Source organism: Capsicum annuum, chromosome 5 (genome assembly GCF_002878395.1).
Source record: "Capsicum annuum cultivar UCD-10X-F1 chromosome 5, UCD10Xv1.1, whole genome shotgun sequence".
Taxonomy (NCBI): Eukaryota; Viridiplantae; Streptophyta; class Magnoliopsida; order Solanales; family Solanaceae; genus Capsicum; species Capsicum annuum.
The window spans coordinates 182,118,388-182,131,692 of NC_061115.1; the positions used below are offsets into that span (position 1 = coordinate 182,118,388).

The following is a 13,305-nucleotide window of genomic DNA, read 5'->3' on the forward strand; positions in this document are numbered from 1 at the left end:
ATATTTTCATTATATGAAATATACAAAATTTCTACCATTTTTTTTTCAAAAAAAACTCCTGTTAAAAAAAATCTTTTTTAATTTTTGAATTATGAATGCATGCTAAAGGAGACAAAGGAAAATCTTTTTCATGTTTTTATTTTTTTGGACAAATGAGTGCGAAAGGTAAAAAAAATCTTTTTAAAATTTTTGAATTTTGGAAAAACAAAAGCAATAAATAAAGAACTCTAAGAATATGAAACTCTCTTTTTGACTCACTTTTCTCTTCTTCTTTTTTCTTTTTTTTTCCAACACGTTATTCTACACACTTTACTTCTAACACATGATTTCTCCAAATCGGTCCGTCAAATGGCATCGTTACCCTCAGAAATGCAACATTTAGTACACAAAGATGCTTTAGTGATGAGTCTCCTACAAAGGGCCACATGGGTCCCGCTAGGTCTTAATATGATGGAAATAAGCATGTCTTAAAGGCTAACCTACGCTGGGGTTTACTAACAAGGCTGTTCGGGGGTGCGTATGGTCGATAGTGGCGGCGAGAGCTTTCCACCCACTCCATAACACCGACAGCTTCCCCTCCTAAAATAAGGGTGACTCAACTAGAGGTCGTGTACAACACGTGTTCTACGGACTTGTTGCAGAAAGAATGACTCGGGTTATGCATATGATGTCAGATATAAAGCGGTAATCCATAAGGAAAGACTATAAACAAAGAGCACATAGACACTCAACAATAATTAAACAATAACACAAAATAAATAAACAAAATATCTATACACCTATAGTGCCAAACTAAGTCGATATAACTCCAAAATAAGCTTGAATTCTGAAAATTTCCCAGCAGAGTCGCCAGAGTTGTCACACCCCTTTTTCAACAAAAGGATATCATTTTATGGGTCGAAAGGGTTTTTATTATCAAAGTGACAAAAGAAGAAAATTTTATTTCGAAAAAGGAATTTTTACATTTAAACTTAGAGTCACCACTTGACATGATCCGGTGTGCCAAGTCACCTTTGAAAGATACTTTTCAAAATAAATCTGACTCTTTAAACATGATTTGCGAACAGAGATTCCGGCTAAGGAATTCTGTTGACCGAGGGGAAGGTGTTAGGTACCCCTCGATATCGTGTCTCGACCACGGTCGCTTGGTGGAGCGTATCGGCTAATTTGATATTATAAAATGTATAAATCACATAAACACATAAGATAAGCAAACAAACAAATTAAACAAAATTTAAAAAGTTAATGTCCAGTCCAATTATTACAAACCCAAAATAGAAGGAACTGAAATGTAAAACACTAATCCTAAACTACGCTCCACCCGATGCCTTGGACCTTGATCACAAACATCTTCCCGCTAATATAATACATCGGAGCATTCCCCGATGAATAAAGACAAATGAACTTCGGCGCATTCCCCGTCTAAATAAATACATTTAATAAAATGCGATAAAAATGAAGAAAATCACTCAACACAAATATTTACACATTCGATGATTAGAATCATATGAGTTGCTAACCCCAAAACCTAGAATTTGCCTATCGCTGCCCAACCTAAGACATGATACTATCAAGTTTGATGAAATTAACATAATCAATAAATCAAAATTAAACCAAAATTATTTTACCAATTTTGCAATTCCCACCCCAAATTACTTTTTTGATACAAAACCAAATTCATATTATCATCACATTTATCCCATTGAGATCAATTATTTAAAAGCAAAAACCCTCAAACATCACCCAAATCAATCCAAACAAATAGGACAGAGAGATCGAATCGCATCCACAATCGCCTCGAAATTAAAATAAAGGGAAAGAGAGGGGAGAATTAGACCTCAAATAAAGTTTTTGAATTCAAATATTATTTGAATAAACAGAAGAAATTTGCATTTTGAATCCGTAAATTAAAGCTCGAACAGACCCCAACAACGAAATCAGTCCAACTTGGTATGTTACAACACTATTTTTCACCAATCCGGACCAAAATTACAAAGAAAATGAGAGACCCACAATCAATTTCACACCCCGCTACTGTTTTAATCATTTACAGTCAAATTTTGTCGAAACCAGATTGAAATGGCTCGGGTTTGACCGATTTAGGCACTGATTTTGCTGTTTCTGGTGAAATCTAAGCTAGTTACACCTTTTTGATGGATTTCTACCATTTAACGGCGGGTTTTGACGAAGGGCGGTCGGGATTTATAATGAAGCTACTATTTCGGTGACAATCATCATTGAAAAATGGTTCTCCCACCCTTCTCCATCCACTATCTCTATTTCTCCCCTCTCTTGTCCCTCTACTCTCTCGATTTTTGAGTTTCTTCCCATCACTTTCTCTTTGATCATCTTTTTCTCTCTCCCCATGTATAGTGATGTGTCTCGTGAAGGAATAGAGTGAGGTGTGTGGGATTTTCTTCTTCAGTGAGGTGTGATCGTAAGTGATCTTGGGAGTGATTGTGGAGAAGATGAGTATAGAAAATGGCTCCCTCTCTAGTGTGTATGTATGCGTGGGTAGTGTTCTATGAGAATTGAGAGTATATGATTGTATATGGCAGTGGAGCGATTGTTGGAAAAGTGGGGCGAGCACATAGAGATGGCAGCCTAGTGGGTGGATTAGGTGAGGGTAGGGGTAGGTAGGGGGTAGGGTAAGTAAGGGTAGGGGATAGGTAGGGAGAGACAAATTAGTAGAAATTAATTTTTTAAGACAAACAAAATTATGTGTCTACATCATGCTTCCTTTGAATGTAAACACAAAGTATTTACAAACAAAGAAGTAGACAACGAGATAAATTTTTTTTCCGAGCATTATTTAAAAGAAAGAAACAAAAGGGAGGGAGGCAATCGAGTCTTGATTTTGGGCATTTTACCTGTCTCAAGTTATGTGATAGTCAAGTCACATGTAGTTCTAGGGTTGAAAAAGAGGTGGAATATACCAAGTTGGAGAGTCGAGTGAGGTCTTGTTGAGGTGCCGATCCGTGACACTGTCATTACATCAAAAATGAAATTACAAAAGATCTATCTATACAGCATCTCTCGATTCTTGTCTCGAGTTTTTGATGCTTTCAAAAGTGACGAAAGATCTGATCATTTTTTGGTTGAACTTAAAGATTGATTCTTTCTACATACAAAATTTGGTATTACAGATAAACTCAAAGTTGGCCATGTTCTGCAGGTGGTATCTCTGAACTTGAACCTGGATTTGAAATTCTTCACCCTATTCTTCAGGCGGGCTCCTGACTTGTAATTTTTCACCTTGTTGCTTGGCTTTTCATTATTTCACCTTGTTGTTTGACTTTTAGTTTCATCGCCCTATTCTTCAGGCGGGCTCCAGACTTGCTATTTCATCACTTTTCAGTTTCATCACCCTGTTCTTCAGGCGGGCTGCTGAAATCATAATAAAACTAGAAAAAGAATTATCCTAAACAAAGATCATGATAAAGAAAGCTTTCATTGTTTGAAATTACGGTCCCATTTTTCAAAAGGGTCCTGAACAAAAAGTAAAATCCCATTTTCCAGGAGGGTCCTAAACAGAAAGTAAAATCCTATTTTTCAGGAAGGTCCTGAACAGAAAGTAAAATTCCATTTTTCAGGAGGGTCTTGAACAGAAAGTAAAATCCCATTTTCAAGGAGGGTCCTAAACAAAAAGTAAATTACCATTTTTCAGGAGGGTCCTGAATAGAAAGTGAAGTCCCATTTTCCAGGAGGGTCCTAAACATAAAGTAAAATCCTATTTTTTAGAAGGTCCTGAACAGAAAGTAAAGTCCCATTTTTCAGGAGGGTCCTGAACAGAAAGTAAATTTCCATTTTCCAAGAGGGTCCTGAACAGAAAGTAAAATCCCATTTCTAGGAGGGTCCTGAACAGAAAGTAAATTCCCATTTTTTAGGAGGGTCCTGAACAGAAAGTAAAGTCCCATTTTCCAGGAGGGTCCTGAACATAAAGTAAAATCCCATTTTTCAGGAGGGTCTTGAACAGAAAGTAAAGTCCCATTTTCTAGGAGGGTCCTAAACAGAAAGTAAATTCTCATTTTTTAGGAGGGTCTTGAACATAAAGTAAAGTCCCATTTTTCAGAAGGGTCCTGAACAGAAAGTAAAGTTCCATTTTTCAGGGTGGTCTTGAACAGAAAGTAAAATCCCATGGATATGCATTTCCAATGGTAGCTGAATTAAGTGGAGAGAATTTACCCCTGTTTCAACAAAGAAAATTTGTCAGTTAAAACTTAGTGGTGGCTTGCAGCACTTGGCTTCCCAGATATCTTCTCCATCACTCATTCCTTTCATCTTTGTTTCAAATTTCTCACACTTGCCCCTATCTTGTTACATTATTGACTCAAACTAGATCGAGGGTAATGACCTTGACTCAAGAACCGAGTTTCTGTTCTGCCATGCCTCTGATATGCACCTTTTGACATCTAATACTCCCATGAATCCAGCAACCTGTCAGTTGATAAACTACCTTTTCCTTTCTTTGAATTATGACTGTGTTTCTCTCATGTGCTGGTCTTGACTTTCCTCATACAATTTGGAAGACTGATAGCAAGTTTTGAAGTCCTTTCTCACTTATTTTGACACAGAATAGACTCAAAAATATAAAGAAATGATGGTGACTTTCTTTTGATAAAAGACATAAAAATACAAAAACATGAATGTGTAAATGAAAGAAAAAGGGCAATGTCCCTCAGAAAACTTAATTAAATATGGCAACAATCTCCAATGACTATGATATGCATTTTGGATTGAGCTATCTGATCTTCCTATCCAAACTTTCCATTTGTTGTTAAGTTCATGCCTTTGCCTCTGAATTGCTTCCTCAAGCCCGTTGAACTCATACAATTCCTTTAATTGACGATATCTTGAAAGATATTCGCCAACAAGCCTCTTTCCTTTTCACTTTTCTCAAACTCGTCATTGTCTTACGGTGCCCGTGGGGGTTTTCACCAATAAAAATCTCTCAATTTTATTTCTCTCAACTCACCATCGCCTTATGGTACCCGTGAAGGTTTTCACCAATAAGACTCTTTTTTTTATTTCTTTCTGATTCCTTATGCTGAGGAAGACAAGTAGTTTCCGTAATACGTCGTCATATCCATTGCATGCTTAGCCTTAAAATTCTAAAAGATTGATCTGAAGGTCTTTCTTTAGTTGTATCTTGTCTTTTGGATAGGTTTAGAAAAAAAGGATAGCATGAGGCTCAAACGACACTTGAAGTGGGGTAGGACTTACAACTTTTGGAATCAACTCAAATAATGAGGATTAACTCATGCCCCAGTTTTTGACTGGACAATTCTAAATTATTTATTTGGTTAGACCGAGCCCCGAATAGGGCAGCCTACGTATCTCACTCCCAAAAGAGGAGAATTAGGTCGCACGTAGTTCCATCAACTTGTTCTTTGTTTTGGTTTGATTTTTTTTAATTTTCTCTTTTTTTTTATTTTTTATTTTTCATGTTTTTCTTTCTTGACACTTTATTTTTGACTCTATTTTGATTCCAAAAAATAGGTATGAAAGAAAAATAAAACTAAGTTCAAACGGGGTAAACAAAGGATGACACAATGTTTGGATAGCAAAATAAAATGCCTTCATCGTATCAATCTTCAAAAAATGCTAGTACTAAACATGCAATAGAACCAACAAGGAATAAAATATCATACATAATATCTTTCGACTGCATCTGCATTAATAGCCATTTCTATCATTTTGCCTTTAATATCTGTCAAATATAAGGCTCCATTAGGCAATACTTTCTTTACAATAAAAGGGACCTTGCCAATTTGGGGAGAACTTGCCTTTCACTTCGATCTGATGAGGAAAGATACACCTCAATACCAACTGACCAACTTCAAAATGTCTGGGCCGTACCTTTGGTTATATGCTCGAGCCATTCTCTTCTAATGTAATTGGCCATGACATACCGACGTCTGTCTTTTTTCATCAATCAAGCTCAACTATTCCAATCGGGATTTGAACCACTCATCATCATCAATCTCTGCTTCAACAATGACTCAAAGAGAGGAAATTTCAACTTCTGCGGGAATGATGCTTCTGTTTCATACATAATAAATATGGGGTTGCCCCTATTGAAATACGAATAGTAGTGCGATAACCTAGCAGTGCAAATGGCAACTTCTTAAGCCATTGCCTGGACCCTTGTACCATTTTCTGCAGTATCTTCTTGATATTTTTATTAGAGGTTTCCACAGCACCATTTGCTTTTGGACGATATGGAGTGGAATTTTGATGTACGATCTTAAACCGTTGACACACTTTTTGCATCAAATGACTGTTGAGATTGGCAGCATTGTATGTAATTATCATCTTTGAAATTCCAAACCTACAAATGATATTATCTTGAACAAAATCTACTACAACCTTCTTTTTTACTGACTTGAAAGTTACTGCTTCCACCCACTTTGTGAAATAATCAATGGCCACCAAAATAAATCTATGTTCATTTGATGCCTTCAGCTCAATCAGTCCAATCACGGCCATTCCCCAACCTATAAATGGCCATGGAGCAGCCATTGCGTGCAACTCAGCAGGAGGAGAATGTATCAGATCACCATGTACTTGGCATTGATGACACTTTCAAACAAATCGAATAGAATTCATCTCTATAGTAAGCCAGTAATAACCTGCTCGAAGAATCATCTTTGACAAGACATAACCGTTCATATGCGGCCCACATACTCCAGAGTGTATTTCAACCATGATTGTTGAGGTTTCTTTTTTATCCACACACCTCAAAAGTCCCAGATCAGGGGTTCTCTTGTATAAGATTCCCCCACTTAAGAAAAATATACTAGCCAAACGCCTAATAGTCCTCTTTTGATCACTAGTGGCATGTGTTGGGTAGTCTCCTGACTGAATGTATCGCTTGATATCAAAGAACCAAGGTTCTCCATCAAGCTCTTTTTCAACCGCATTATAGTAAGCATGTTGATCACGACTCTGTATATGCATTAGGTCGATGTAGGCTTTATCAGGATACTGGAGCATTAAAGATAGAGTGGTTAAAGCAACAACAATCTCATTGTGAATTCTTGGAATATACCTAAATTTTATTGATACAAATCGTTGACATAGCTCTTGCAAGCATTGTCGATACGGTATGAGCTTTAAATCTCGCGTATCCCAATCGCCTTGAATCTGATGGATGAGCAAATCTGAATCTCCAAACACTAATAGTTCCTGGACTCCCATATCAAAAGCTAACCTCAAACCTAAAAGGCAAGCTTCATATTCCTCCATGTTATTGGTACAATAAAATCAAAGTTGTGCTATTACTGAGAAATATTGCCCCAATTCAGAGATAAGAACTACACCTATTCTGACTCATTTCATGTTGACAGCTCCGTCAAAGAACAGCTTCCAAACTGAATCAGCATCTATAATGATTTCATCAACACACAACACCTCTTCATCAGAAAAGTATGTTTTTAATGGCTCGTAATGTTTTTAATTGCTCATATTCTTCATCAATGGGATTCTCAGCTAGATGATCTACCAATGATTGGGTTTTCATGGCAGTCCGAGTCACATATACAAGGTCGAACTCGGTAAGTAATATTTTTCACTTTGCTAATCGACCGGTCAGCATAGGCCTCCAAAAGATATACATTAAAGGATCCATACGGGAGATGAGATAAGTAGTGTAGGACAAAAGATAATGCTTCAACTTCTGTACTACCCAAGTCAGGGCACAACACGTCTTTTCAAGAAGAGTGTACCTGGCCTCAAATATTGTAAACTTCTTGTTAAGATAATAAATAGCCTGCTCCTTTTTGCCCGTGACATCATGTTGACCCAACACTCAACCGAACGAAATGTCCTAAAGTGATAAGTACAAAATCAACGGCCTGCCAAGCTCGGGTGGCACTAGTACCAGTGGGTTTGAAAGATATCTTTTGATTTTATCGAATACTTCCTGACATTCTACAGTCCACTCAACAGCAACACTCTTCTTCGGCAACTTGAAAGATATCTTCATCATATTCTCCCTCTTGCTTCATTATATCTTGATTAGTTTGAATTTTAAGATCAGACTAAAAATTTTGCATGCATGTTATGTCATTAGAGTCAGCATAAAGAGAACTGTATAAAGAAAAGACAAAACAAAATACATTAGATACAAAATAAAAAAGACATTGCATTTCATTAAATGGGAAAGATAGAAGCGTTTAAACACAAACAACAGAATATAAACAAGCTAAATTCTGAGTTACATCCCTGGAATAACTCACAAAAATAAAAGAAAAACAAAACGAACTACCAAAACTCCCTCCTGACGGGAAGAAGAGTGACTTCCCAATTATTGAGATAGACAGCTGGGCCCATGAACTGCACATCTGCCTTACTGTTACCTTCTCCTGCTTCAACCATGTCAACTTCAATCAACAGGTTCTTGAAGTCATCAACCAATTCAGCTTCAAATTCTACAGCCTTCGTGACACCACTCTTGATAAATGACTCACTGACCAGTGGCGTTGGGTGGGGGAGTGACCATGCTTCTTTTTTCCTTTCCTTGGCCTTCTTCAGATCTTCAACCGTAGGTTCAAAACCCAGACCAAAAGTGCCCATGCTCTCCCTCGAACATATGGGATGAACTATACCGTACAGAGACACTCCCAAACCCCTTCCTGGCTCGAATACATATTTTAACATTTCATTTATCATTATGATAGAAGCGGGAGACAATTGTGGCCCTGGAATAACCCGCCCTTCAAAGATACGATACACCGACACTATATCAAAAGTTTGATAGACAAATGTCTCCTCTACGTTATTTGCTTCAATAAGAGATAAGGGAGAATCTTCATAGGTGGACAGATCCCCTTCACCATGAATAACCACTTCTTACCTGTCATGTTTAAACTTGATCATCTGGTGCAACGTAGATGCAACTATATATGCCTTGTGGATCCACGGTCTTCCCAACAACAAATTGTAATAGGATTCGATATTTAATAGTTGAAACTCTATGGCAAATTCAATAGGCCCTATATTTCACCAATGGATTTTGAATTTGCTCCATCAAAAGCCCTGACACATACATTGTTGGGCCTGATCCTCTCAACAGCAATGTTTAACTTTTGCAAGGTAGAAATAGGGAAAATATTTATGCCAGAACCTCCATCAATCATGACATGAGTGACGTAGAAATCTTCACACTTCATGATAATGTAAAGACCCTGATTATACCCCGTACCTTCAACTGGCAATTCATCATCAGAGAAGCTGATTCGATTTATTTCAAAGATTTTTCTAACCATTTTCTCAAGCTGATTTACCGTAATCTCCCTAGGAATGTATGCTTCATTCAATACCTTCAGTATAATGTCACGATGTTACTTAGAATGAAACAACAAAGATAAGAGGGAAATTTAAGCAGGGGTCTTCTTCAACTGATCTATTGAAAACTCTAGCAATTTCATCTCTTTCAAAAATTCTTCGGCTTCTTCTTCGGTGATAGGCTTTTTGAGAGATGAAGGTCCACTCACCACTGGCTTGGGCTTCCTCAAACCTTCAGGCACAAATCATCTTCCTGACCAAGTCATACCTCCTACCTTATCTACTTCTTCCTCAACTTTGTTCCCCTAATAAGTCATCACAGTCCATTTATAGTTCCAGGAGACCTTTTTCATATTAACTATTGGAGGTTGGGTCACTAGTTTGATGATAATAGGCGCTGGAAGTGCTCCTTTCACCGTTAAGATAGGCTTACCCAGAGATCCTACCACTATCAACTTAGGTTTGTCTTGACTTAAACCAACATCTTTTCTGGTGCCTTGTACCGTGATCACGAGTTTCTTTACGCTCTCTTGGACTTTATCTTCTCTCATTCCTTTCTATCTTAATGACATTGCTTTCAACAAATCTGCCACATTCACCGATTTGTCCTTATTGGTTTGTAATCTGACAATAGGCTTATAATACATCGACGATTCTTTGTCATCATATATTAACTCCAACATATTGGTTTCAGCATGGTTTGGCAATAGATTCTGGTTAATGTTTGGAACTTTTGGGGCCTGGACCAAAATTTGATTTGCGTAGATTAAATTTTGGACAGCTCTCTTTAAATACCAACATTTCTCGATATTGTGACCTAGCATGTCAGAACAATACACACACTTTAAGGAATAATCAAGATTCCTCGGAGGTGGATTTGAGAGGCTTTCTTGGATTGGGCTCAAGACTTTCATCTTTCTCAACCTATCAAACAAGCTAGCATATGACTTCCTAAAAGGTGTGAACTGATTTTTGACCACCATCTCTTTCTTATACTCGAGACTATGTTGGAAACCGGGTCTGGAGGGGTTTTGGTAATTTGGTGGAGCTAATGGACGATTTTGTGGAGCTTGAGCGTGCCATTACAGGTAAGAAAAGGTTTGGGCATATGGTTGCACGCTATATAGTGGGTACGAGGGTAGTGGAATAGAATATAGTAGGTTTTGCGCAGGGTAGTAATGGTGGGGAGGAATATATGGATCTTGGTATTGGGGATAAGGGCGAGGCGGTCTTTTGGGATAGGAATGAGTTCTAGCTACAATGGTTGCCATATCCTCTTTCTTCTTCTTACCTTCGAACGCTCCAGAGCCACCTTGAATCATTTGGGTGGTGGCTTTCTATGCGGCAAAACTCATTATCCATCCGTTCTTGATTCCGTCCTCTATCACCTCTACTATTTTGAGGACTTTAATAAAATACTTTCCCATTGCCGGAAGTAAATATTGAAAACTGGTCTCATCCTGTGCCTGAATGAAGACCTCTACCATCTTACTCTCCTTCATTTGAGGCTTTACCCTGGCGGCCTGTTCACGTTATCTAATCGCGTATTCCCTAAAGCCTTCAGTACTTTTCTTCTTCATGTTGACCAAGGATTTTTCATCAAGAATTAGGTCGACGTTATAGTGAAAATATTACACAAACTCAGTAGCTAAGTCAACCCAGTTGTTCTATTTGTCAATATCCTGATCGACAAATGATTCAGAAGCCAGATCGAAAAGACTCTCGCCAAAGTAAGTCATGAACAACTCTTATATTCCTCCTGCAGTCCTCAATTGGTTGCAATAACATCTCAAGTACACTACGGGATCATCGTTCCCAGCATACTTCTCAAATTTGGGCATTTTAAAACCAAGGGAAAGGTTAACGTCTGGGAATATACAAAGATCTTTATAGGAAACACTCTTATAACCTCTGATTCCCTGTAAATTTCTTATGGCTTGTTCCAAACTTTTTAGTTTTCGCGCCAAGACTTCTTGTTCCTCTGTTGCAACAGGCTTCTCCGTATCAAATGGAAATGTAAGTGGCTGAGTGTACCCATACGATTCATTCATCCTCTAAATAGGTTTTGGGGCATAATACTGATCATCCAAAACCTTAAATAGTGGCCCACTAGCAGAACGAGGGAGTACCATCGTCAGGCGCACAGCATAGGTGGGGGCTTCAGGTGGTGGCGGAGCCACAAACACAGGCGTTGCAGGTGGCACCGGTTGAGCAGCGTACCTTTGTTGGGGAACTGCCAATGGCACACTAGGGGTGCCAGGATAATATTGACGCGGAGTAAATCCTGGCGCATGCACAGGTGACTTAGTGGGAGCAGAGAATTACGCCTGAGGGAACTGTGGGCAATTAGAGATATTCCCAAGATCTTCGGGGAGTGGAGGAGGAGGCATTCCGCTACCCTATGCTTGGTGCAAATCTATCAATTGTTGCCTGAGCCTTACTACCTCATCATTGTGTTCTGAACTTTCTTTCCTGGGATCCTGATCTGGGTTCATGAGCGAATTTTCAATCTCCCTGCCAGCCATGCCAAGCTTTGCTTTTGATCTAGTAAAGTATGGTTGACTAGCCAGAGATCTACAACAGCAACCACTTTTATCTTAAAGAACATGCTCATCAAAGACAACACCCGTTAGGATTAGATCACGCAACAAACATGGGAATCATATTTGCAAAATTGTATTGGATTCATTCATATTTCTACCAGCCTTTGAGGGTAGCGAGGTCATTTTAACATCATCCCAATCTTTCTTCTATGCACAATTGTTTCTTTCCTCTAACCACAACTCTTTTTTTTCTTTTCGTCCTCACTTCTCTCATCTTTTCATCAGTCTCTTTTCTTTCACCTTATTCTCTCGTCACTCTTTGTGTTTTTTGTTCTCTCACTATCTACCTTCTTTTTATCATTCTTTATGGCTTTTGTTTTCTTTAAAAGAGAAAAATAATGAAGAACAAAGAAGCAAAATGATTAGATCGAACCCACAAGTAGGTTTCCTACGTATCATGTTGTACATGAATCAGATCTTGCGTGATTCAGGTAACGCATGCATAACTATCACAAAGTTGAAATTTTTTTTTTGATGAAAAATAAACAAAAGAATGAACAATGCAACGTCACAACATTTAATAAATAGACAACTAAAATCGACTTCAAATTTAAGGCAACTTTAACACTAATCAACAAAGACTAAACAACACTCTAGACCCAGAGGACACCATGTGTGACATTCCTAATGAAGACCCTAAAGTTAAGACAAACTCGACACGAACTCAACAAAGATACAACAATACAATGACATAAAAATAAAGGACTCAAACTAAGATAAGAAGTGCCCCCTCAAACTAGTACGCCACGTGACGACCCTGGTTGAGATGGACCTGTCTGTGAAACTCTCGCCTTACCAGTCAAATTTTTCAACATACCCTGCAATGACACCTTGATATTCGGGAGAAAACTCCAAGCACGTGTTGCTTCCTCTTGGGGAGTGCACCTGAAAAGACTGTTCTGATACCCTTCCACAGTTGTGAGCAACCCTGATAATTGAACTCTCAACGTCTATACCTTGGCTCCCATACTTTCATCCTGACGGTCATTAACTATACATTCTTCCCATATTTTCCCTCTAAGTTGTGCTGGTAACAGCCTACTGACACCCCAAGGAATGGATTGTAGTCAAATTCAATATCTTGGAGTGTATCCTGGATTATCTAAACCTTCCTTGAGGGTATTCATGCCCTGCCACTTTGCGTTATCCCAGAACTGCTCATATTTAATCTCATTCCTAGCTTGGTATCTAAAATACTCAACATCCTTTTGGAAGTCCATTATCGGTGGGACATTTTGCAATCTGCCCAACTGACGCATTACCCTAAGAGGAGTGTATGGTCGAGTACAATTAAGCCCCAACAGAACTAGAAGGAGTTGCATGCTACATCCGACCAAGATTGTTTTCGGACGAAGCCAAAAATAGGTCCACAGAACATTGTCATCTGTTCTTGATTCGAGAAATTCAATCCAAG

The 13,305-nt window shown here is 38.3% G+C and overlaps 1 protein-coding gene across 3 annotated transcripts in view; it reads left to right on the plus strand.

Moving 5' to 3' along the window:
* LOC107871972 overlaps positions 1-13,305 on the plus strand; it is a 41,464-nt gene that overhangs the window by 10,558 nt on the left and 17,601 nt on the right. The window contains exon 5 of one of the 3 annotated variants that reach the window (XM_047413283.1): positions 3,176-3,305. The exons of the other annotated variants lie outside the window; for them this stretch is intronic. Within the exon in view, the coding sequence (XP_047269239.1) occupies positions 3,176-3,247 (72 nt within the window). The 3' untranslated portion in view covers positions 3,248-3,305. Of the gene's footprint in view, positions 1-3,175; positions 3,306-13,305 lie in introns of those variants that run through there. 3 annotated transcript variants of the gene reach the window in all.